Below are 21831 nucleotides of genomic sequence, written 5' to 3'. Positions count from 1 at the left end.
TCTGCCAATACCATGGCAGCCCGTGACTTTTAGGTATTTGGGAATAAATATTTACCACAAGGTCGAGGCAGAACACAAGCATAATACGGAAAAGGCGATAGAGGGGATCAAGAACAGCATGGTATTCTGGTCCAGATTGCCCCTGACCATGATGGGGAGGGCAGCCTTGCTCAAGATGGTGGTCCTGCCTAGACTTTTGCACTTCTTCATAAACGTCCCGTTTCTGATACCCAGGAGCCTATTCGCGAAACTTCACACCGTGTGTAGGGGTTTCGTGTGGGGCACCTCTAGGAATAGGGTGGCTCTGTGGAAGCTCCAGAACCCGTGTGACAGGGGGGGGGGATAGGCCTGCCTAATTTCGAACTCTATTACCTGGCGGGGCAGCTGCAGTACGTGGCCAGGTGGCTCTCGGCTGAAGACTCGGCGGAAGCCAGGCTCCTGCGTGGAGATAGAGCCCCATACTTTCTGATGGAAGTGGTGTGGTTGGGCAGAGACAAACTGGTGGGCAAGGGGCGGCTACTGAGGCTGGGCTGGGAGATCTGGCACAGGACATGGAAGATTGGGGGGGGACTCAGAGCCGTACTCCCAGCAGGCGCCTTTGGCGGCGCTGTGCGGGAGCGACCCCCAACTACTTGAATCGGTCCGCAGATACTGGGAACAGGTAGGCCTAGCCACCCTAGGGGACATATGGCAGGAAGGGGAGGCAGTGGACTTTCAGAGGTTGCAGGAAGAGACGGGAGTACATGGTGGCCAATATATAACCTACACTAGGCTTGTGAAAAAGACTAGAGAAAGATGGCCTAAGACAGTGCTAGCGGAAGACCTAGACGCCTCCCCGGAAACCATGTATGATGTATCGGAGGGCAGGCACGAAATATCGAGAATATACGAGCTCCTGCGAGTAAGGGCAGGGAAGGAGTTGCTCCAATTGAGACAAGATTGGAGGAGGAGGTGGGAGGACCCATGACAGTTGGGCAGTAGGAACTGGCTCAGAGGAACCACAAAAAGGTGTCCCGGAACGCGACATTCCAACAGCTTATACTGTATGTTACCCACAGGGCTTATTTAACGCACGGGAAGATTGCAAAGTTTGGGGGATCAGCTATGCAGCAATGCCCCAGGTGTGGGGAGGTGAATGCGGGATTGCTACACATGTTCTGGGCTTGCTCTGAGGTGCATAGATTTTGGGACGAGGTCAAGACGAAAGTGGCCGGCGGGGGGGGTGGTGCTGGATGTGGAATCGGCCTGGTCATGCATGCTTGGGCTTTTCCCTAGACCACGGCATTTGAAACACATAAGCAAGATAAATACCTGGCTTATGTCTTGGCCAAACGTAGGATTGCCATGGGCTGGAAGGCGGGCCACAGACCTACGGTGGAGTTATGGTGGACAGACCTTGAGGTGGGCGGAAGCTGAATCCGCAGTCTGGTTTGAAGCGGTCACTAGGGGCAAATGGTAGGGGGGGCGAGGAGGAAGTAGGGCCCTTGCTGGCCTGGCGGCAATTGGTGGCCTCGTTGGTAAACCCTCACCAGGGTGACAACGAAACAGAGGACCCAGATGATGGCTGCCTAAGTATTGTGCCACCCAATGATGTTCCCGTAAACGACATGTGAGAACCGGCTCTAGTTTAAGGGGGGAGGGGGGAGTTGGGGAGTTTGAAAATGTGTTGGAATATGATGCTTTCTATGTTTTGAAACAGTTGTAGTGTGTTTGTTTGATTTTATAAAATAAAATAAAAATATTTAAAAACAAAAAAAACCTGGGCCTTGTCCATAGATATACCAACAGCATTGCCCTTACCATTTGCTACCCTTACCTCCCCTTCTTCTGGAAAAAAAAGGGGCAGATGGAGACATTTGTTCCTTTGTTGGCATAAAAAGGCAGCAGGTTTATTATCACAACATACTAAACACTAAATGTTTGTCATCACTGCAAAAGCAAACTTTGTAAAATTGTTCTCCAGGTGCGGCGACCAGCCGACTGCTCCATCTCAACCTTGCTTCCCCCATTTTACAACCAAGTCCACTCTAGGCCAAAGCTCCCCCAACCGTTATGGTCTACACCGCACCTGCCCTTGCAGGTGATCCTGGGCTGGAGGAGTGCCGTTCTTGCCGGGGGAAGCCGAGCCCTCTTAGATACCTCCAGCGCCCTTGCCGCTAGGCCTCAGAGAAGCGCTCGGGAGAAGCGAAAACACCTCCCGCTTTCCAACTGCTAGTTTGTAGTACCTACAGTGTAACTGGTCGCTAAAACACTGCCCCACGTCCTGCGACTGCAACGGTCAAGACTTTCCGCTTCGTTTGCTGTAGCCTTCCCTAATTAGGGGGGGAGGGGTGGGAGGAAAAACCATCGCCCGGACTCCTTCCTGCAGTGTCGATGCAGCGAAAAGATGATGCTGCCTGGTGTCCGAGCCTCCTTATATTTCCTGGCTCGCCCCTTACCCTTTGTTGCCCTTTCGCAGGCTTCGGCTTCTGTTTGGCGGGCATCCCGCTCCCTTTCCTCTTTGCAGGCTGCAGCCCCGTTTTTGCTGGCTTTCGCTCACCCCCTCCTCCTTATACAGGAGGAAGGAAGGAGGATGCTGCCAGGTTATCTGGGTGCCTCCTTGAGGTCCCCACGTCGTCCCCTCCATAACATGGGCACTTGTCCATAGATATACCAACAGCATTTCCCTTACCATTTGCTACCCTTACCTCCCCTTATTCTGCAAAAAAAGGGGAAGATGGAGACATTTATTCCCTGTTGGCATAAAAAAGCAGCAGGTTTATTATCACAACATACTAAACACTACAGGTTTGTCATCACTGCAAAACCAAACTTTGTAAACTTTTCCTCCAAGTTCGGCGACCAGACGACCGCTCCATCTCAACCTTGCTTCCCCCATTTTCCAACCAAGTCCACTCTAGGCCAAAGCTCCACCAACCGTTATTGTCTGCGGCCCACCTGCCCTTGATGCAGATCCTGGTCTGGAAGAACGCTGTTCTTGCCGGGGGAAGCCGAGCCCTCTTAGATACATCCAGCAACCTTGCCTCTAGGACTCAGAAGAGCGCTGATCTCAAGAGGAGCAAAAACACCTCCCGCTTTCCCATGGCTCATTTGTAGTACCTACAGTGCCAATGGTCACAAAAACACTGCCACGCCACAGATGGTTCCACGCCCACCCGTGGCTCACCCCCCATCCTTGTCTCATAGCTCCAGCAGTTTTGTGAACAAGTGCCAGAAAAACAAATCCATGCCCGCCATAGACAGATGCACTCCAGCCTTCTCAAAATATTTTGGAGACTTTAGATTGATCAAACCGTGCCTGACCTGGGTGAAACCTCTGCAGAACTTGGCCATTGCCCCATTCAACTTCCTTACTGATTTTTCCACGGCTGAAAGACATTCAGCTCCTCTCCACTTTTGCCTCGGTATAACCGCAGACCAAATGAATTGCGTTTCCCAACCGGGAAGCCAATCCCTCATTAGCACCCCTCTGCCAAGGGTTGTGAGGTTGTTTCCTCCACCCAGCCAAATCATTAGCACGGCAGGCCTGGGATGTTCCCTCAACAGCCTTTGCATATGCCCTTCCAGCTGTCCCCATCTCATCCCTGCACCCCATGCCACCAGATCCAAAACTCACTTACCATCATCCTCTCCTTCTCTGTGGTCCATTTCTCCTTGGCCCTTGTCATGAAGGAATGACCCACCACCCACACGGACCGCTTCCTATTTACTGCTGCTGGTTTTTTCAATAAGTTTTTTATTGACATTTTATAAGTGAACATCAACACCACATATAAAGCAAATAAGAAACATAAGAAAGCCCTCCTTTGCCTCCCTCTCTCCCACCCCACACACCCCTCCCCTGATCCGGAGCAGTTCCTGAGGGTTTTTGAGCGGTCAAGTAGGTTCGCGCACATTGAGTGCCTCCTCTCTGTCCTGCACGGAGGGGGCCTAGATGTCGACTCTCGCTATATTTCTTCATGTTCCTGGTTGGGGATTATCCCCAGGAGGGAAATAGCCCACGGGCACCATGTTCGGGGAGAACCCTCCTTAAGGTAGTGCAGTAGGGCAGACCATTCCGTGTTAAACTTTAAGTGGTCTACTTGTATTTGTATTTTTGTATTTTTATTGTTTTATATAGTGCCTTAATCCAAGGCGCTTTACAGTTAACAAGTAATACATAAAACATGGAACAGAAGAAGCAAAACAGTAAATATGAATCAAACCATAAAATCAGTATTTAGAACAATTTGCAAGTAAGAAGGGAGAGGAGAGGAGGGGGTAGAGAAGGATCGAGAGGGAGAGAGTAATGAGTGAAGTGAGCAACAGAAGAGAGGAGATCACAGGAGACAGGGACAGATAAAGATAAGGAGAACAGAGAGAGGACAATTGAAGGAGGGAGGGAGGGGTTAGAGAGGGGGAAGGCATCAGGGAGGGGAGTGAAGAAGAAGTTCTTTCAGTGAGGAGCGGAAAGAGGAATAGGTGGGGAGGAGCAGATAGAGAGAGGTAGGGAGTTCCAGTGTAAGGGGGCAAGAAGCTGAAACGAAAAGAGGCACATGGTGGTGGGGGGAACAGAAAGTAAGAAGAGATCAGCAGAACAAAGGGAGCGAGAGGGCGTATAGAAGGAGAGGAGAGGTAAGGAGGAGCAAGGTCATGAAGAGATTTAAAGACAAGACAAAGGAAGTGAAATTTAAGCTGAGAGTGGAAAGGAAGCCATCCTAGGTAAGAAAGTGAGTTGAAAATAGAGTCATGAGAAGAGAGTAGACAGAGTACGTATAGCAGAGCGATAAAGGGATTTGAGGGGGGAAAGATGGGCAGCAGGAAGAGCGAAGAAGAGAGAAGAACAATAGAAAAGGCAAGAGAAGATGAGGGAGGAAATTAAGAGTTTGGTAGCATGGAAGGTGAGAGGGACGGACTTTACGGATGTTGAAGAGATGATAGCGACATGCCCGAGCAGTGAGGGAGATATGAGAGAAGGAGATGGAAGAGTCAAAGTATATGCCTAGATTACGAGCATGGTTGAAGATTGGAAGATTAGAAGGGGGAAAATGGATGGATGTGGAGATGGAGAGTGTAGGGAGTTGGAAGGAAAGAACAAGACTTCAGTCTTGTCAGTGTTGAGAGAGATAGTGAGATGACATCCAGTCTTTAATGGTAGTAAGACATGAAGAGAGGTTGAGATGTAAGTCAGAGGAGAAGGAGAACAAGGAGAGGAACAGCTGGGCGTCAACGGCGTAGAAATGGTGAGAAATCCCAAAGGAAGAGATAATAGGGGCAAGGAGAGAGATGTAAAGAGAATAAGAAGGGTCCGAGGACCAAGCCTTGGGGGATGCCGTAATTAAGAGGGAAGGTAGTAGAGGTTTGTCCTCCCCAAGAGACTGCGAAGAAGCGGTGGAAGAGATAAGGAGAGCCAGTTAAGAACAAATCCTTTGAATCCAAGAAAGGAAAGAGTGTTGGAAAGTAAGGGGTGATCGACAGTGTCAAAGGCAGCAGAGAGGAGGATGAGGATCGAGGAATGTTTAGAATAGCGAGCAGTAAAAAGGGAGTTAACGACATAGGTAAGAGCGGACTCAATGGAGTGCTTGGGGCGGATTGAGAGGGGGGGGGAGAGGAGAGAGTGGGTAGTGATGAAAGTTGAGAGCTGAGAATAAGTAAAGCGTTCGAGTAATTTAGAGAGAAAAGGTAGAAGTGAGATTGGATGAAAGTTGGAGGCGAGAAGAGGATTAGCAGAAGGTTTTTTTTAGTATAGGGATGATAGTGGCATGCTTGTAGAGAGTAGGTTAGCCATTCCATTGCTAGGAGAGACCATATTTTTGCAATCCATTCGTGGTCTACGGAGGGTGCGCAGATTTCCATTTGCGCGCAAGGACCAGGACCGTCGCCATCATCATGATGTAAAGCTTTCGATGTTGTTCATTATAGATTCCCTCTAGTGCTCCATTCAACCCTATCATGGCTAGGCTCCAGTTCCCCTCGATTTTAATACCCAGCACTTGTTCGATAGCTGAATGGATCGTCTCCCAGTATTGGGCTATTTTCAGGCATGACCACCCTATGTGGCTCCATGTGCCCGTCTGGCCACATTTCCACCAGAATTTCTGCGTGACCCTCGGGTAAATCTTGTGGAGTCTAGCCGGAGCAAGGTACCATTGTGTTAGTAGTTTCATCCATATTTGGATTGATCTTGTGTGTTTTTTTGTTATTTGGTTCCATAGTTTCGTCCATGGAGCGGAGTCTATTGTGGTTCCTGTGTCAGTGTCCCACTTTTCCTTATATGTCATGGTTGGTCGGGGCTCCCCCTCTTTAATGAGCCTGTAAATGCTTGCGACCACCGTTTTGTCCCCTGTATTTGTATTTATATATTTCTCAAATGGTGTGAGCTCCCGGGTTGCTGCAGTTCTCATTTCGGGGTGGGACAGCCAGTGCCTCAGTTGGACATACGCGAATCACTGGTTTTCCCCCCAGTTCGAAGTCCACTTTGCACTGGTCGTAGGTTTTAATCTGGGATCCAGCAAACATGTCCTTCACTCTGTGGCAGCCTCCCCTTTGCCACTTATGGAATGCGGTTGTGACGAGGCCTGGTGTGAACTGTGGGTTTCTGAAAAGTGGTGTGTAGGGGGAGGGGAATGACGTAGTCCGGGCTTTGATCACAGCTAAGTCCCAGGTGCTGCCCACCATCTCCATGTTGTGGCTTGCATACATTTGTGGTGGTCTTTCCACCTTCGGTTTCCACAGCGCTTCCTCCAACTCTGTTCCCACCACAGCCCTGTCCATAGGTCTCCATATCTTACCCCTGTCGTCCCTTTGCCAGCCTCTGATGACCCTTATTTGAGCAGCAATGTAGTATGCTTTGAAGTCAGGCACTCCCATTGCCCCGCTCCCCACTGGATTTCTCATCACCCTGCCAGCCACTCTCGGTGGTTTATAGTTCCAGAGGAAGCTGTCCGTTGCCTTATGGAGGTTTTTGAAGAATCGAGGCGGCACGTGGATCGGGAGAGAAGTGAAGTAGTAAAGGAGCCGCGGCAGGACCGCCATTTTCAAAACGCTGATGCGGCCTAACCAGGATATAGCTATTGGGCCCCAGTCTATCAGTTTTGTTTTCAGCTTCTCTAGCAGCAGCGGAAGGTGTGCTTGGTACAGCCCGTCCACTGTGCTAGTCAGCGTTACCCCCAGATACATGGAGTTGCCGGCCCGTCTAAATTGGAAGTTGTGTTTGAGGGTTTGCAACTCCTGCTGGGTTAACGTGAGGTTGAGGATTTCTGATTTGTTTATGTTAACCTTTAGGCCCGCCACAGCCACGAATCGGTCAAGCTCTTTTTGGACTGCTCTCAGAGAATGGTCTGGCCGGGTTAAGGAGAGGATCATATGATCCGCAAAAGGTGGCTATTTTGTGTGGTACCCCCCCGAATGGCATCCCTGCTATCTCATCGTTTGCCCTTATTGCCGCCAGGAAGGGCTTTAGGTGTAGGGCTTAGAGAATGGGCGAAAGTGGGCACCCCCGTTTCGTCCCCCTTTCTACTAGGATTGGTTCAGAGATGTGCCCGTTTATAGCCAGTCACAGGAGCGGGCGCTGATAATCGGCCTCAACTCTTCGTAGAAAACTCGTCCCGAATCCCATCATCCTCATGGCTGCGAAGAGGAATCCCCACTCCACTCCATCGAAGGCTTTTTCAGCGTCTATGGTTAGTAGGAGAGCGGGGATGGCCGCCTTCTGGGCTTTTTCAAATTAGGTGGGCTATTAGTCTTATATTGTCGCTCGTTTGCCTGCCCCTCACAAAGCCTGATTGGTCAGCCTGGACTAGTTTAGGAAGGATACATTTTAGCCTGTTGGCCAGTATTTTAGTGTGGATTTTGGCATCTACGTTTATTAATGCGATGGGGTGGTACAATCCGCACTCAGTCAGATCTTTTCCCTTTTTGTGGATTAGTATGACTTTGGCCTCTTCCATACTTTTCGGTAGTGTTTTGGATATCTCTATGCAGTTGTATAGGTTGGTGAGGCGAGGGATTAGGTCCTCTTTGTGCAGCTTGTAGAACTCGGCGTCATATCCGTCGGGGCCCGGGGATTTGTTGAGTGGGAGTGATTTAATGGCTGCCCCAATTTCATCGCTTGCGATTTCCTCTTCCATTATATCCCTCTCTTCCCTAGTCAGTCAGTTTAGGTGAGCGTCCCCCAGGTACGCTTCCTGGTTTTCAAGGGTCGGGAATTCGGTGCTGCATAGATTGGAGTAGAATTTAACAAATTCCTGTTGTATATCCTCGTTTTTGGTGCTTATCTGGACCCTGTGCTGCTTAATTTTCAATATAGTTCTGTCCCTTTCTTCTTTCCTATGCATTCTAGCCAGTAGACGGTCCGATTTATTGACTTTGATGTACAGCCTCTGTTTAAGGCATAGCAGATTGTGCTCCGCTGCTCTGGTCTTTAATGTGTCTAGTTGTCCCCTAATGGCCCTGAATTCCCTTTTAATGGCGGGGGTCCGTTTCGGGCCCATTTCGGGCATCAGCTCTTAGTTTGGTTATGTCTTTGAAGAGGTGCCCAGGGTATCTCCACTTCCAGAGCCCCAGAGGGCCTCTGTTCCTACCCAACTCTAGGGTCATGGGCGCGTGGTCAGAGAGGGTGATAGCCCCCAGCGTAATGTCTGCTACTTTGCCCATCAGGGAGGTAGACAGCCAGATGTAATCGATCCTGGAGTGTGATCTATAGGCATGGGAATAAAAGGAGTACCCCTCCCTCTCCCCCTGCTTGGTTCTCCATGCGTCCACTAGGTGTAATTGGTGTAGTTTCCGTTTTAGATCCCCGGAGGGCAACACCGAGGGGCCTTGAATTTGAATGCTTCTGTCTGTGATGGGGTTCCAGGCCACATTAAAGTCCCCTGTGAGGATGATGGGGGAATTTGAAAAACTTTCTAAGCATTTGAGTGCCTGTTGTATGTACGGGTCCTGGCCCGTGTTTGAGGCGTATAATGTTGCAATCGTATAAGCCTCCCCTCTTCCTTCTACTGCTATCGCGAGGTATCTGCCTTGGTTGTCTTTATCTGAAATTGTTACAGTTAAGTCCAGCCCGTCTCTCAGAGCTATAAGTACCCCCCCTTTTTTGCAAGGTTGTGTGGCCTGAAAGATTTCCCTGTATCCCCAAAATGTAATCCTGTGTGTCTCCTGCGTTTGTATGTGGGTTTCTTGCAGAGCAACAATCTGAGGGTCTTCTCTTCTAAGGTATCGCTCAACCTTTTTCCGCTTGAGCAGAGAGTTAAAGCCGTTAATATTGAGCGATAGAATCTTTATTCGGTTAGCTAGAGTCATGTTCGGTGTCCCGAATCAAAGTTGTCTATATGGGAGTCCCGTGCCTCTTTGGTGTGCGTGGTCCTACCTTCGCTACTCTTCTGGCTGGTCCCCCCCCCCCTGTTTTGTCTACTCCGCGTTGCAAATGCTGCTCCGTCCCGCCCCTATCCCCCTCGCTGGGTGAGTCCAGCTGGCACTTGGGCCCCCTCGTGTGGTCATGACAGCCGGACCTTAACTTCTGCCCAGCGTGTCCCCACACAGGAATTCCCAATTCCGTTCCAAACGCCTTTCCCTCCCCCCATGCCTCCCACCCCCTGCATTCTTATGGTTTCTTTATGGCTCCAATTTGTGAACTAAGTCGTTGTGTGCCCTCTCCAGGGTTCTCGTGGTTGATGGGGTCCGAGCCTCCTGTTGTATCTCATTCGTCCTCTGATCCTGCTTGCCCTGGTTTGACGTGGTCTGCGTTAGAGGGAGGGCTTCCACAGAGGGGTTGTCGCCCCCCTTTCTTGTTTTTCTTGGGCTCCATTGTTGTCCATTCCTAGGTTTTCCAGGTAGCTTTTTGGCTGGGTGGTGAGGGGCGCAATGTTTGGGTTTCATCTTCGATTCCAAGGATGGCTGCACCTTCCTCGCACGTTGTTGCTTTATGCAATTTCCATTGCCATGTGAAGCTCAGCACCTGTACTTGTTGACTTTGCAAGTACATCAGGACCGGAGCCATGCACCTTCTTCTGTTTAAAGTGGTCTGGGATAGTGTTAGGGAGAATTCTCATTCTATGGCTACTTTCCCTTACCTAGTGAGTCCCACAGCAGCTTTGCTGGATTTCTGGAGTTTGTTTTTCCACTTGGTAAGAGTGTACCTCTTTTTTCCCACTCTTACCTGTGTTTTGCCAAGTGTTTTCCATCTGTTTTTGTGATCGAGGACTCTGGAGTACACCACTTTAGTAGCCCCCTTCTTTTGTGTGTTACACAGCACCTTCAGTGCTGTGACACAGGGTTGTCTTTTAGGCTTCCCCCCCAACTCCATTTCTGAGGCTGACTACTGTCCCCCAGAAAAGGTAAAGTTGCCATTAACTTTCCTTAGTCATTTAACCACAGATCCAGTACACCCCATCTTATATGGAGTACTGGAAAGGGTTAATCCTTAGCCCTTTTTATCTGTACCTCCTAGAGCATTGTTTCGCTCTTAACATTTAGACTTGGCTGGTGGCAGTGGTATCTACCCTAACTTTTCTACCGTGATTATACTATATAAACGTGGTATTGTTTTAGGCTATTATATTAGCCTCGAACTTAAACCCGCTTGACCAAATACCTTTTCTTTTGGCTCCGGTGCAGTTTATTCACCATTTCTTTTTGTTAAACCCCTTCTTGTGTTTTACTTTGCACGGAAAACCAGGTTTGCCTTCTTTGTTCACTGTCTTTTGGCGGGCTTCTGCCAAGAAGCCCTCCTCTAGGCGCCTGGGTTTCTAGGTGGGCTGAATGTGAGGGAGGGGTGTAGTCACCCCCTGCACAGGGCATCCTAGGAAACCAAAGTCGCACTTTTTCATGATTGGCTGAGGTGGTTTTCCGGGCTGGGCAGCCCTCCTGCTGTGTGATTGACAGCCAGGCTGTGTGAATGGGGGATTTTCGCATAAAAGGCAGGTCTCTTGGGCTAAAAGTCAGAGTCGCCACTGGAACTACAAGGAACCGAAGAGAAGCGGAGGAGAGGTCGACTGCTGCAACTATCCCATACCGTAGAAGCCCTGCTGCAGTCCTGAGCTATCTACCCTTCAACGACTAAGAGGAGATCCAGTCCGGAATCTTCTTCCCTTGAGCTTGGTGGGGATAACCAGCTCATCTTCTACAGCCAGAGGATCCTCTTTGTGGTCGAAATCGCTGCACACTGCTGTAGTGGTCCGGATAGCCATCTGAAGAGCCTCTCCTGTTCTTTTTAAGAAGCGCACCTTTTATTCATCGTCGCTGTCGCCGGCCTCTTCCCTGCATGATGCAGACCCCCCTAATCGTCGTCCTCCGTGTTGAAGCTCCAGGAATCGTGGGTCTGCAGGAAACTACCAGGGACAACTGCCGTGGCACCAGCTTCATCATTTGAGAAAGGTACTGTGTCCTGCTTGAGGAATTTGGGTGAATCCCCATTTCTCTTCCTCCAAGGCTAGTCCTTGATCTTCCCTCCTTCTTATAACCTTTGCTTCGGAACATTGACAATATCAAAGTACTCTTGGCTACGTTGAATCGTGAACTGTCCGACTACGAGTGTTCTTCGATTCTGTCTGCCTAGCTAACATATTGCCTAGTATTTTTGCCCCCAACTCTCTCTTGGTATCTCAGGTGCTAAGTGTGTTTTTTTACCCCGGTAGCATTTCTTGCCGCTGATAGGCGTTTATTTAGTAGACCGAACTGTCAAAAAGTGATCGCAATCGTATTCACGGTAACGTGTCTTGTTTCACAACACCGGTCCATTCAAACACAGGGTACTTACCTTGATTAATACCTTACAAAGTGAATTGGTTAGTTGTAGTGTATTTTACGTGTGGTTTTTGAATTAATAGAAGTGTCGTGTTGATAACAAATGGTTTAATAATAAATGTACTTCTATTTTTTTACCTGAAACCTCGAGTCCGTGTTTGCTTGAGTCACAATAATTGTGGTCTCTTTGTGTAATCTCTGCTACTGCTCATATACTCTTCAGATAAGCCTGGCTGCTCCGCTACTGCTACCACTTTAACCTAGTAGTACAGGCTTGTACCAAAGGTAAAACTTGGATTGCCACCCGTAGTCTTAATTGTGTGTAGTGTTCCCACAGGATTCTGCCCAACAGATAGGTCCTCGTAGAGCTGTAGCTCTGCGCCGTTGTATGTGATTTGGTTGGCCGTCATAGCCTTCGCCAGGATCTGCTCTTTTAACGTGTAGCTATGGAACGCGATCAGGACGTCCCTTGGTCTTGCCCCTGGTTCCTGGCGTTTCAGGCCCACCCTATGGATTCTGTCAAAGCTGATATCCGCACTCTGTTCTGCATCTAACAGGTCACTGAAAAAAGATCTCATGACTTCGGTCAGCTCTAGGTCTGGGATAGTCTCTGGTAAGCATTTTACCCGTATGTTGGAGCGCCTGGACCTGTTCTCTAGATTTCGGCCCTTAGCTCAAGGTTGTAAGTAGATACGTCCAGGGTTTCCAACCGGGTGTCCGCTTTGCGTGCTTACTCTGTTAATTCCTGAATGGCCCTCTCGTTGGTGTCCACTCTTTCCTCGATTTTGTTTATGTCTCTTAATTTCTTGGATTCCTTCCACCAGGTCCTCTCTTAGGGTTTCTATTTGCTTCTGTCCTGCATTGGTAATTTTCTCGACTATTTCCGTAGGAGGCCTTTGACGGCGGAGTAGGTCACTGGTCTCTCCTGGTCCTCTTCTCTGTTATCAACACCAGTGTCTGCCCCCCAAGCATTGGCACTTTGGGTCCCCATTGAGTCCGTGTTTCTGGCCCATAACTGCGAAAGGGTGCCTTCCTGGGTCTTCTTTGCCATTTTGGGAGGGACAGGAATTTCCCCGTTTCTGTTCCTGGACATCTTGGTTGTTGGGTGGGTGGTCCCTACGCAGAGGGCTCCCTGGGACGATCTGCCCGCTTCCTTTGGTTTCCTGGGCCGGACGTGCCTGTCTCTCTCGCACTCCCTCCTTGGGCTCACGTGAGGTCTCTGATACGGATGCAGTCGTGCCCCTATTGCTATCTGCCCAAGGGGCCGCTTGTTATTTGCCGACCCACTCCAGGTTGCTAGGAGGAGCTCCTGGAGGCTTCCTCGGACCCTTTGGGCCGGTGGATGGAGGGCTGGTAGGTATGTGGGTGGGTTCCTTTTGGTTGCGCGGCACAGAAGTGTGCCCCCCCCTGAGTAACTCCGGGGCAGTGGGACAGGTCTCTGGTGGTGGTATGGCGTTCCCCTCTAGACAGAGGGGACCCCCGGTTGGGTGGACTCGGAGGCGAATGCCTTTGCTGGTTAGAATGGTCCCCTTAGCGAAGGGAAAGTCCCGGTCCCCCCCCCACGACCCGAGGTTCTGAAGGTTCGGAGGCAGAGGTTGACAAGTGCAGTTCTTCGGATCCCCCCCAGGCAGGTGGGGGGCAGTGGGGGGGACGTGGGCCTGGTTTGACCCGGTAAGTGATGCCCCCTCTCACCCCGATGGGCACCCGCGGTCCCTCTTCGCACTTACTTGGTGGGCTGCGAGCTGTCAGGTAGATCGTCCCGCTCCTGGCTGGAGGGGTCAACGTCTGTCCTGCCGTGCCTCCAGTGAGGTGCCCTGCCCCGAGTTGGGAGCAGGCCGGAGCCCCCCCCCTGTAGTTGTCCCTCAAGTGGGAGCCCTCCTCTTCGCCGGTGCTTAGGGTGTGCTGGCTGGGGTGAAGAGGTCCCTTGAGACGAAGCTTTAGATGTGCAGTATATGCTGCTTGCTGGTGTCAAACCGGAGCTGAGGGAAGAGGGCCTCCAGGCCGCAGGGCCCCACTCCTGTCAGTTTAAGAAAATACGGCCAGAATGTCTGCCAAGTGCCAGGTGGATGGGGGTCCCGTCGTCGGGCGCCCCGCCTCTTCCAAAGGCGGTATGGTCTCTTTTATAGATCCGGGCGGGCCCCCGGCCGGCGGCTCCACACCACGCTGCCTCCCGGTGCCCAGGCTGATCTGTCACGTTGTGGCCTCTGGGCAGGCCGATGATGTGGCAGGCAGGAGAGGACCGGTGCCCGTGGGGTCCGTGAGGTTTAGCGGGGGACTACCACTCTTCTGATCAAGGCGATTAATGCGATATCTTGATGGTCCTCGCTTCGGATGACTGGCTGTGAGCGCTCGGGCTGCTATTGTACAACCCGCCTCTCGAAGGTCCTCCGAGTCCAATAGCCCACCTCTACCAGCTCCGGTTACCCAAAGAGGGGAACGGCGGGTAGGGAGCGCTCCAGCCCCACCCGTTCCAAGCTTGTGAGGTCGCCTGGGGTATCGCTGGTTTTCCTACGCAGTGAAGTTGGTGTTGGTGGGGCTGCCACTGGCCGTCAGCGGCGCTACTCCCCCACGCAAGGTCCTCCCCGCTCTGCGTCTCCTCGGGCAACGGCCCATTCCACTCCTTGAGTGTGCTTACCGAGGTAGCAGGATGCAAGTCCGCCGGCCGTCCTCTCCGCCCGAGCAGCCCAGGATGGCTAGCTGTCGCCCGTTGGTGTTTTCCCACCTGTGGAGTATCCGGGCGGTTGCGCTGCCTGCAGTGCTCCACCGTTGTGTGCTGGATTTCTCGAGTGGTGGGGGGGGGGGAAACGAGCTGCCCACCCCCTATCTTGTAAGGTATTTGTGCAAGCTCTGGACAGTGGTTCCTGGGGAGTGCTTCTCCGCTGCTTGTTGAGCCAGTTGCTATTGCTCCGGTGCAGGAGCTCGGGGGATGTGCTGCTTACTCAAGCAAAGCCATTTTGGAATGACTGCTGCTGTTTTTGAGAGGAGATGAGAATGTGTCATGTTACCATAAATGTCTGTATGTGCCCTTGTGTTGTCCTTTGTATATAACATTCTGTATTTGTGTACATACTATGTGTAACTAAAAAAATGCATATCCATGTATTGCACCCAGATACCTCAGTGTGCGGCACGCACTATAAATAAACAAAACAAACATCACATTTTGTTCAGCCTTATAGATCTCTTGAAACAGCTAGACTTTCATCCCCTACATTCATAATTGCTTCTGGCCTCGTGCCCAGCCCTGCTGCTGATGTGGCTGCCCCAATTCGGAACAAGTGGGTCCCGAAAACCCCCCTCTGTTACTCCCATGTCTTTTCATGCCATATCATCATGCTCTTGAACTGATACCAGCTCAGGGCCGTACCATCCCTGTGCAAGAAGAGAGGCATACCTCCTCCTGCCGGAGGTCTTACTTTTAGGTATGCAGCTAGACCAGATACTGGACAGCATGGGCTTTCTTTAATGCAGTAGAGTACGATTCTTCTCCCCTACCCTTTTTGGTCCATTTTAGACCTTTGTAGGTGTATCTTTGCCCAATCCCCTGCCACCATGACATCTTCCAAAACTGTACCCCGGCCCTCCTTATTCTTTGGGACCAACTCGCTGACTCTGAATGCCCCAAAGAATGCCAAGGTGAATGCCGCCATGAAGAGCACCACTTCCACTTTCGCTCCGGCATGTCTTTGGCAGTATTCCCATCGCCCTGCGGAGTTTCAAAATGTCTAAGGGGCATCTGGGACCGACTTTCTTCTCTGTGCATTTAGCCCAACCCTTCATAACCATTGTGACAGTCAGTGCTCCAGATAAGATTTTGAGGTGGGAGTATTTTACGCATGATTTTTCAAATTAGAGCGTAAATGCAATTTCAAGAGAGTAAAAATTAGTTTTCTCCTCTGCAAGAGAGTAAAACTTATCCAACACATACGTTATGGGTATGAACACATTTTAAAAGGGTGCGTGCTTTATTGTGTTGCTCACTTAGCTGTCACAGATTCGGTCTTTCAGTTGGAAATTCACCATCATGCATAAGAAGGCTATGCTGCTGACAAAAGAAATGCTACATTGCTATCGAGTGGTGGAAAGTATGTTTTTTTAATGAATAAATCAAAGCGTACGCAGTACAAAATTAAAATTAAATGGTCCGTATTAACCATATTTACATACGTAAAAGGGCAAGATACGCACGTTAACTGGTAGGCTGGTGACAGTGTTCCTTAGTGGGGTCAGGCTTCCCTCCCAGATTGTGGTAGTGGGCTATTGCTGCCAGGTGGTATGTTACCCAGGCTCTGGTTTTCGGAGTCTGCCAACCCCAAACGATAAAGGCACTCACTGGAGATCCTCCCTGGTGCTCCGCCAGGAAACCTTCCTTGAAAGTCAGAAATCGCTCCCAACATGCTTTGTATCGCCTTCCTGTGCCTGGCACCAACGCTGTGTCAATCAGTGTGCTCAAATGTTCCCAATCATGCCCCACCACAGGCCCTTGAATGGGGTCATCCTCTAGTTTGCCTCTGGTCTGCTCTCCCGAAACCTTCCCAACTGTAAACGAGAGAGTCACCTGCTACGTTCCTTACCCTCGGTATGTGTCTCGCTCTCACTTCCGTGTTTAAAGTGAGCAAGCTCATTGCAAGCTCTATGAGTAACCTTAAAACCCTTAAATTGCTAGATGTCCTCCGATTTATGACCTGTACCACTGCTAGGTTATCCGATGACAAAATCACCCTTTTATTGGCCAGTGACGTCTCCCATAGCCGAAATGCCACCACGATGGGAAACAACTCCAGCAGTGTGATGTCTCGGGTCACACCCTCTTCGTGCCATGATGCCGGCCATGTGTGCGCACCACTCCTTCCCAGGATCGCCCCAAACCCGAGAGCGCCTGATGCATCCGTAAAAAGCCTCAGACTTTTTTTTTTTTAATTAAAATTGTATTTGATGCAAGCATCTTTACAATACTTAAACAAAAAAGAAGTAAAATTAATCACTTTACACAATACAAAGTTTCCATACAGTTCTTAAAAGAATCCACGACTGTTTAACCACTTAGTCATAAAACATTAACATAAAAATGAACTAATAAAGATAAAAACAGAGTATGTCAAGATGGATCATGACTTAATCCTCTAACAGCATAACTGCTAGCATCTTACCAAGAGCATTGAAGTGTCTCCAAGGGACTAGAACTTAATACAAGAAAAGATATAACAAATCTTATTGACATTCAAGTAGCTTGAGGTATAATTGTTCTTAATTATCAACAATGTTTGGTTATTATGACGATTTCAGGACAATTGCTTGCAGAAAGATTTAGACATGAGATAACCAGTTGTCATTAATACATTAATACATAAGCGAATACTAAATCTCCTCTTCAGCTAATTTTGTTTGTATGTAAAATAAAAGACTGGTTAGAGCAAGAAGCAAGGTTTTGTTCTCTGCCCACATACAGAAAATCCACAATAGTTCCATAGAGAATCATGAAGTGTTTGCCATAAAGTGGCCCAGTAAAGACAAACGTTGGCTTTCAAAAGACTGACAATAGAGGGTTAGATGCTTTAAAGTTTCTATTTCATTAGACCTACGGCAGAAACGTCAAAATTGGTCAGATGAAGTTACCTGTGGATATTTCCAGTGCTTAGTTAATTCTTTAGTGTTGAAAAGGTTTACACTTCACTTTTTTAAATCTCATAAAGACTTGTCTAACTCAATCACTGGGACAAAGTTAGAGATAATATAACTTTGGAGTTTGTTTATGCCTAAATTTAGCATATTCCACTAGTTGAGAGTAATTTGCCAATTGATCCAATGTACACGCCCAATCTAGCTGAAGGAGTTTTTATCTTCACAATTCCTGGCTGTGATACCAAATCGAATTCTCCCGTCCCTAACTCGGCTAATAGAGAGAACATTTGTTCTTTAAATCCAACAAAAGCCTCATACTTTCACTACTTGCCCACTGCTCCCTCCATAGTAGCACCCCATTGGACGTATCCAGGAAACCGTCCCAAAAACAGCTCCCAGACTCCTTCCTCCAGCGTCGATGCAGCAAAAAGATGATGCTGCCTGGTGTCTGAGCCTCCTTATATTTCCTGGCTCGCCCCTTCCCCTTTGTTGCCCTTTCGCAGGCTTTGGCTTCTATTTGGCAGGCATCCACTCCCCTTTACTCTTCACGGGCCGCAACCCCGTTTTCGCTGGCTTTTGCCACCCCGCCCCTCTTATCCAGGGGGAAGGCGGACGCTGCCAGGGTATCTGCCCACCTCCTTGTGGTCCCCACACCTCCAACTCCACAAGCGCAGCAGAATGCAGACATTAAGTCTCGCACATATACCCAAGCACAGAAAAACATCATGAACTAAAGTCGGAAGAAAGCAACTTTAAGAGCAAGCTAAGCCTCTCGCACATAAACCCAAACACAAACAGCTGCACACACAGGCAAATAAGCAGACATCCATGTCGTAAAGCATATATTTTGCATTTAAAAACATAATAGGCAGCCACACACCGCTTGCCCTTCCTCCCATGCAACCAACACTCTAACTCCCGCTCCCACCGCCTGAGACGCAGGCTGGTATCTCTAAACATGTCCCCCAACTGCACACAGGCATCATGCAGAAATCTACAAAGACCGAATGGGGCCAACCGAGGACAGGCCTAAATGTGGTGCCTAGCAGGCATCTGGGAGTAGAAATTCCTGTGCAAGCCAACACCAGTAGCAAGCTACGTGTACCAAACAACCAGAGTATGACAATGCTCACGTATAATGTAACATGTAAACGGTTTGATATTTATGAATGGTTTTATTACCTGAGAAATAGAAATATTGCCCATTAGGCAATAAGAGTAGAGTCACTGTTTGCTGTGTTGCTTTAAGGATAAATTGATAACATTTGAAGTTAATGGTGATCGACTCCAGGTTCGCAATGCAATAACATTCGTATGGAATATATAAAGCAGAAAAGGAACGTAGTTCAAAAACCTAAAATTACTTTCAAAGCGCACAGCTGATGAGCTACAAACAGCATTTTTCTCTTCTTGAAAGACAACTGCTGCACATTGCAGACCAATCTTAAGCAAACAATCCTTTTACAGTATTTTCCTTCCACTTACCCATAAGGCATTAGAAGAACATCCAACATAAAGTCCAAAAGTAGTTGCACAGTCTTTGCTTTCTCAGCAAGATTAAATGGTGCTCCAGCCTTGGATGGTTCAACCGGATATTTCATGTAAAAAAGGGTGGGTATGAGAAGATGCATGAGGCTGGGGAGAAACAAGCGTGCTTAAGTTTACTTTGAAGAACAGAAAGAAATTGGCTTATTCATTTGGGTGAGCGTGGGGGTCGCTAAAAGTAAAAACTCCTTACACATCATAGCAAACCCAAGTGCTGCTCTGTAGGGACACTTAAGAGAAAGGGGACAGCTGGGAGGTCATATAAATTTAGCAATCAGCATTTATTTGCTTTGGTGGTGGCCCAAAGGGATTCCAATTAGGATGAGCTGCAGGAGTAGTTTGAAAGGTATTCATTTACAACAAAGATATCATCAACCTGGGCCAGACATAAAGAAAGGAGCTCTCCAAGGGACTGCTCGGTGCCGTAAAGCCGGCCTTCCGTTAAATCATTAGGTGACCAAGATTGCATTGATTTGGCCTCTCTCATGAGGCATGCCAGTAACCAAAATAAATGTCATGTTAATTAGAACTGCAACATTACAAAGACAGGACAAACACATGGAAGAGTCATAGATACAAATGTGGGCTACATTTTTTGGGACACGAGACTGGATGTCTCCTATATCAAAGGCGCCTCATGTTGAGGTAAAACAAAGTATCAATTTTGAAACTGGCTCAAATTTTATAGAGGGTTCTGTAAAATATACATTATAGCTTACAGTCAGTAGTCGGAGATTGCTAAAAGAAACACTTTTTTGGGAGTTGAATCCAATCAATTACACACTTATGATTTCAGCTACTTTTGATATTAAAAGTGCATACCTTTCTTGCTGTGGTCGAGGCCTTCCTTCCATAGCAGTGAGTAGAGTAGGGGCTAACTCACACTGTTTTTCTACTGGTAAACGAGGATAGCCAGTTTTTATATAGATGATAGTAAAGTTCTAAAAGAAAAAAGTAAACAACTTAACTAAAACTATTGGGCAAACCTTTTGGGCATATGTACCATATGTGAATCTATTAACAGTTTACGTACAGAAGAAAAAGCAAATCGGCATTAACAATGAAAGTAGTTTGCACGATAGTTCATTCTGAGTTTATGTATCATTTTCCCTCTACAAATGACAGACCCGTTTAACATCGCACACTCCAGGCTTCCCCACAGTTATCAGGCCCACACATTTAGCAAAGTGGTCAGTTCAGCAGAACAGATCCCTCAGTAAAAAGACAGCCTCTCTGGTGAGGCTGTAGGAAGGGCACAGCAGATCCAAAACAGCTTCTCTGGTATTTGAAAGGCAGCCTAGGAAAAGGAGCAGAGGAACAGGTCCATGCAGTGTGTGCCAAAAGGAATGCAGTTTGTGGGGTAGAGGACTGGGATAGGGGCAGGCTAAACACCAAAGCCTAAAAGTACTTTTCTCACATGGCCCGATTGGTGTAGAGTCGTCCTCAAGCATCCCGCATGATATTATAAGAGTATGGACCAGGTGATCATGCACATAGCATGGTGGGAATCCAAAATCCTGGGAAAGCCAATACGAGATGCAAGGTCTAATGTCATCACAAGGGCAAAGTATGACTGCATGAAAATACGATTCTTTACTTGCAAGAGCAAAAACAGACTTTCTGGTGTGTGAACATCAACCAACTGAGAAACCTGAGGGTGTTCTTACTCCTATTCCCCATGGATCCTCTGCGCAGGTGTCCAGGGAAAGGCCATTGCTTTTGGATCCCGACCCTGGGGGTGGACAAGCGAGGGAGGATCACCTGGATGGAGGGTCTGTGGGGAGTGGGATGCCCTTAGGAGAGACATGGTATCCCCCTTTCCCTAATAATGACCCCACCAACCCATCTCTCGTCTTTATGGGATAATACAAAAAATCTCCCCTGAACTATTCACACATGACCACAAAAAGTACTAAAGTGAGGAAGAAGCAACCAAGAGCAGTGAAGGCTAGTTGCTTTCATCACTTAAGTACTGGGACAAAGAAGAGGCCTGCTGAGAGCAGTAGAGGTCGGGCATGTCCCTTTAATGATGGTCAGGCAGGACTAATTGTGAACTCACACCTGCAGCCTGTTACAGGCCCTCTGTATATTGCTGGTCTTTGCATCACAAAAAGGTTTTGGTTTCAGAAGAAAGTGGGAACTACCCTCAAATGTATACATCATTGAAGTTGGAATTGTATATTTGTCTGGAGGACGGAGCCTCAGGCTATTTTGTGTTTTGAACTGTGTTTTGGAACTTGGGCAAGGGAGCCCTGAATATTACTCAAACTGATGTTATTTTGGAACTCAAGGCAACAGTAAGTCTTTTTATAAGAACTGCTTTATACTTGTGAAAGGGAGCTGAAAGGAATCTGCAAGCTGAACCAAGCTCTGAACTTTATATAGAACACTATTTTGTTAGTTAGATCCCTACACGTTTTATAAGTAGTTGTGAGGGCAAGTATAGGTTTCGGACACAGACAGATTCCTTAGTTGAACATATGGACTCTTGACTTTCCTTAGTTTTGGTTTGGTAGGGAAATCGCACCATAGTATAGGGCAAGATTGGTGTTTTTTCATCCTGACATTTAAGTTAATCAAAGTGTTTGTTTGGAACTTTGAATCTGTTGTCTGTGTCTAACTCCAAGACCTCCTCACACAACCCATATCAGAAACGAGTCATGGTAATTATTCAGCACTGGGGACATTTCAGTAGCACATCTCTATTACAACAACTGCACTACTAGAGCATCCCCAACATCCCCAACATCCCTCCCATTCTACAAATGGGCAACCATCCACCCATGATGATTAATCCCTCTGCGCATGTTTTAAACTTCATTGTTCTCTAATAACTGCATATTGGTGTGTGTGTGTGTGTGTGCATACATACACATAACACGTGTGATACCAAACATTTAATAATCAAATAAGGAACAAGTTACCTACCTGTAACTGTTGTTC

At 48.3% G+C, this 21831-nt stretch overlaps 1 protein-coding gene across 2 annotated transcripts in view; it reads right to left on the bottom strand.

Annotated features, from left to right (window-relative positions):
- ECPAS (Ecm29 proteasome adaptor and scaffold) overlaps window positions 1-21831 on the bottom strand; it is a 3148361-nt gene that overhangs the window by 2929136 nt on the left and 197394 nt on the right. For both annotated transcript variants that reach the window (XM_069630810.1, XM_069630809.1), the window contains exons 4-5: window positions 19711-19829; window positions 18829-18978 (exon numbers count right to left, since the gene is read on the bottom strand). In XM_069630810.1, the coding sequence (XP_069486911.1) occupies window positions 18829-18978; window positions 19711-19829 (269 nt within the window). The remainder of the gene's footprint in view (window positions 1-18828; window positions 18979-19710; window positions 19830-21831) is intronic.

The sequence above is a fragment of the Ambystoma mexicanum genome, chromosome 6q, assembly GCF_040938575.1.
Source record: "Ambystoma mexicanum isolate Mex_15411 chromosome 6q, UKY_AmexF1_1, whole genome shotgun sequence".
Classification (NCBI taxonomy): Eukaryota; Metazoa; Chordata; class Amphibia; order Caudata; family Ambystomatidae; genus Ambystoma; species Ambystoma mexicanum.
The sequence above is the reverse complement of the archived record's forward strand: the minus strand, read 5'-3'. Positions and strand labels throughout refer to the sequence as shown.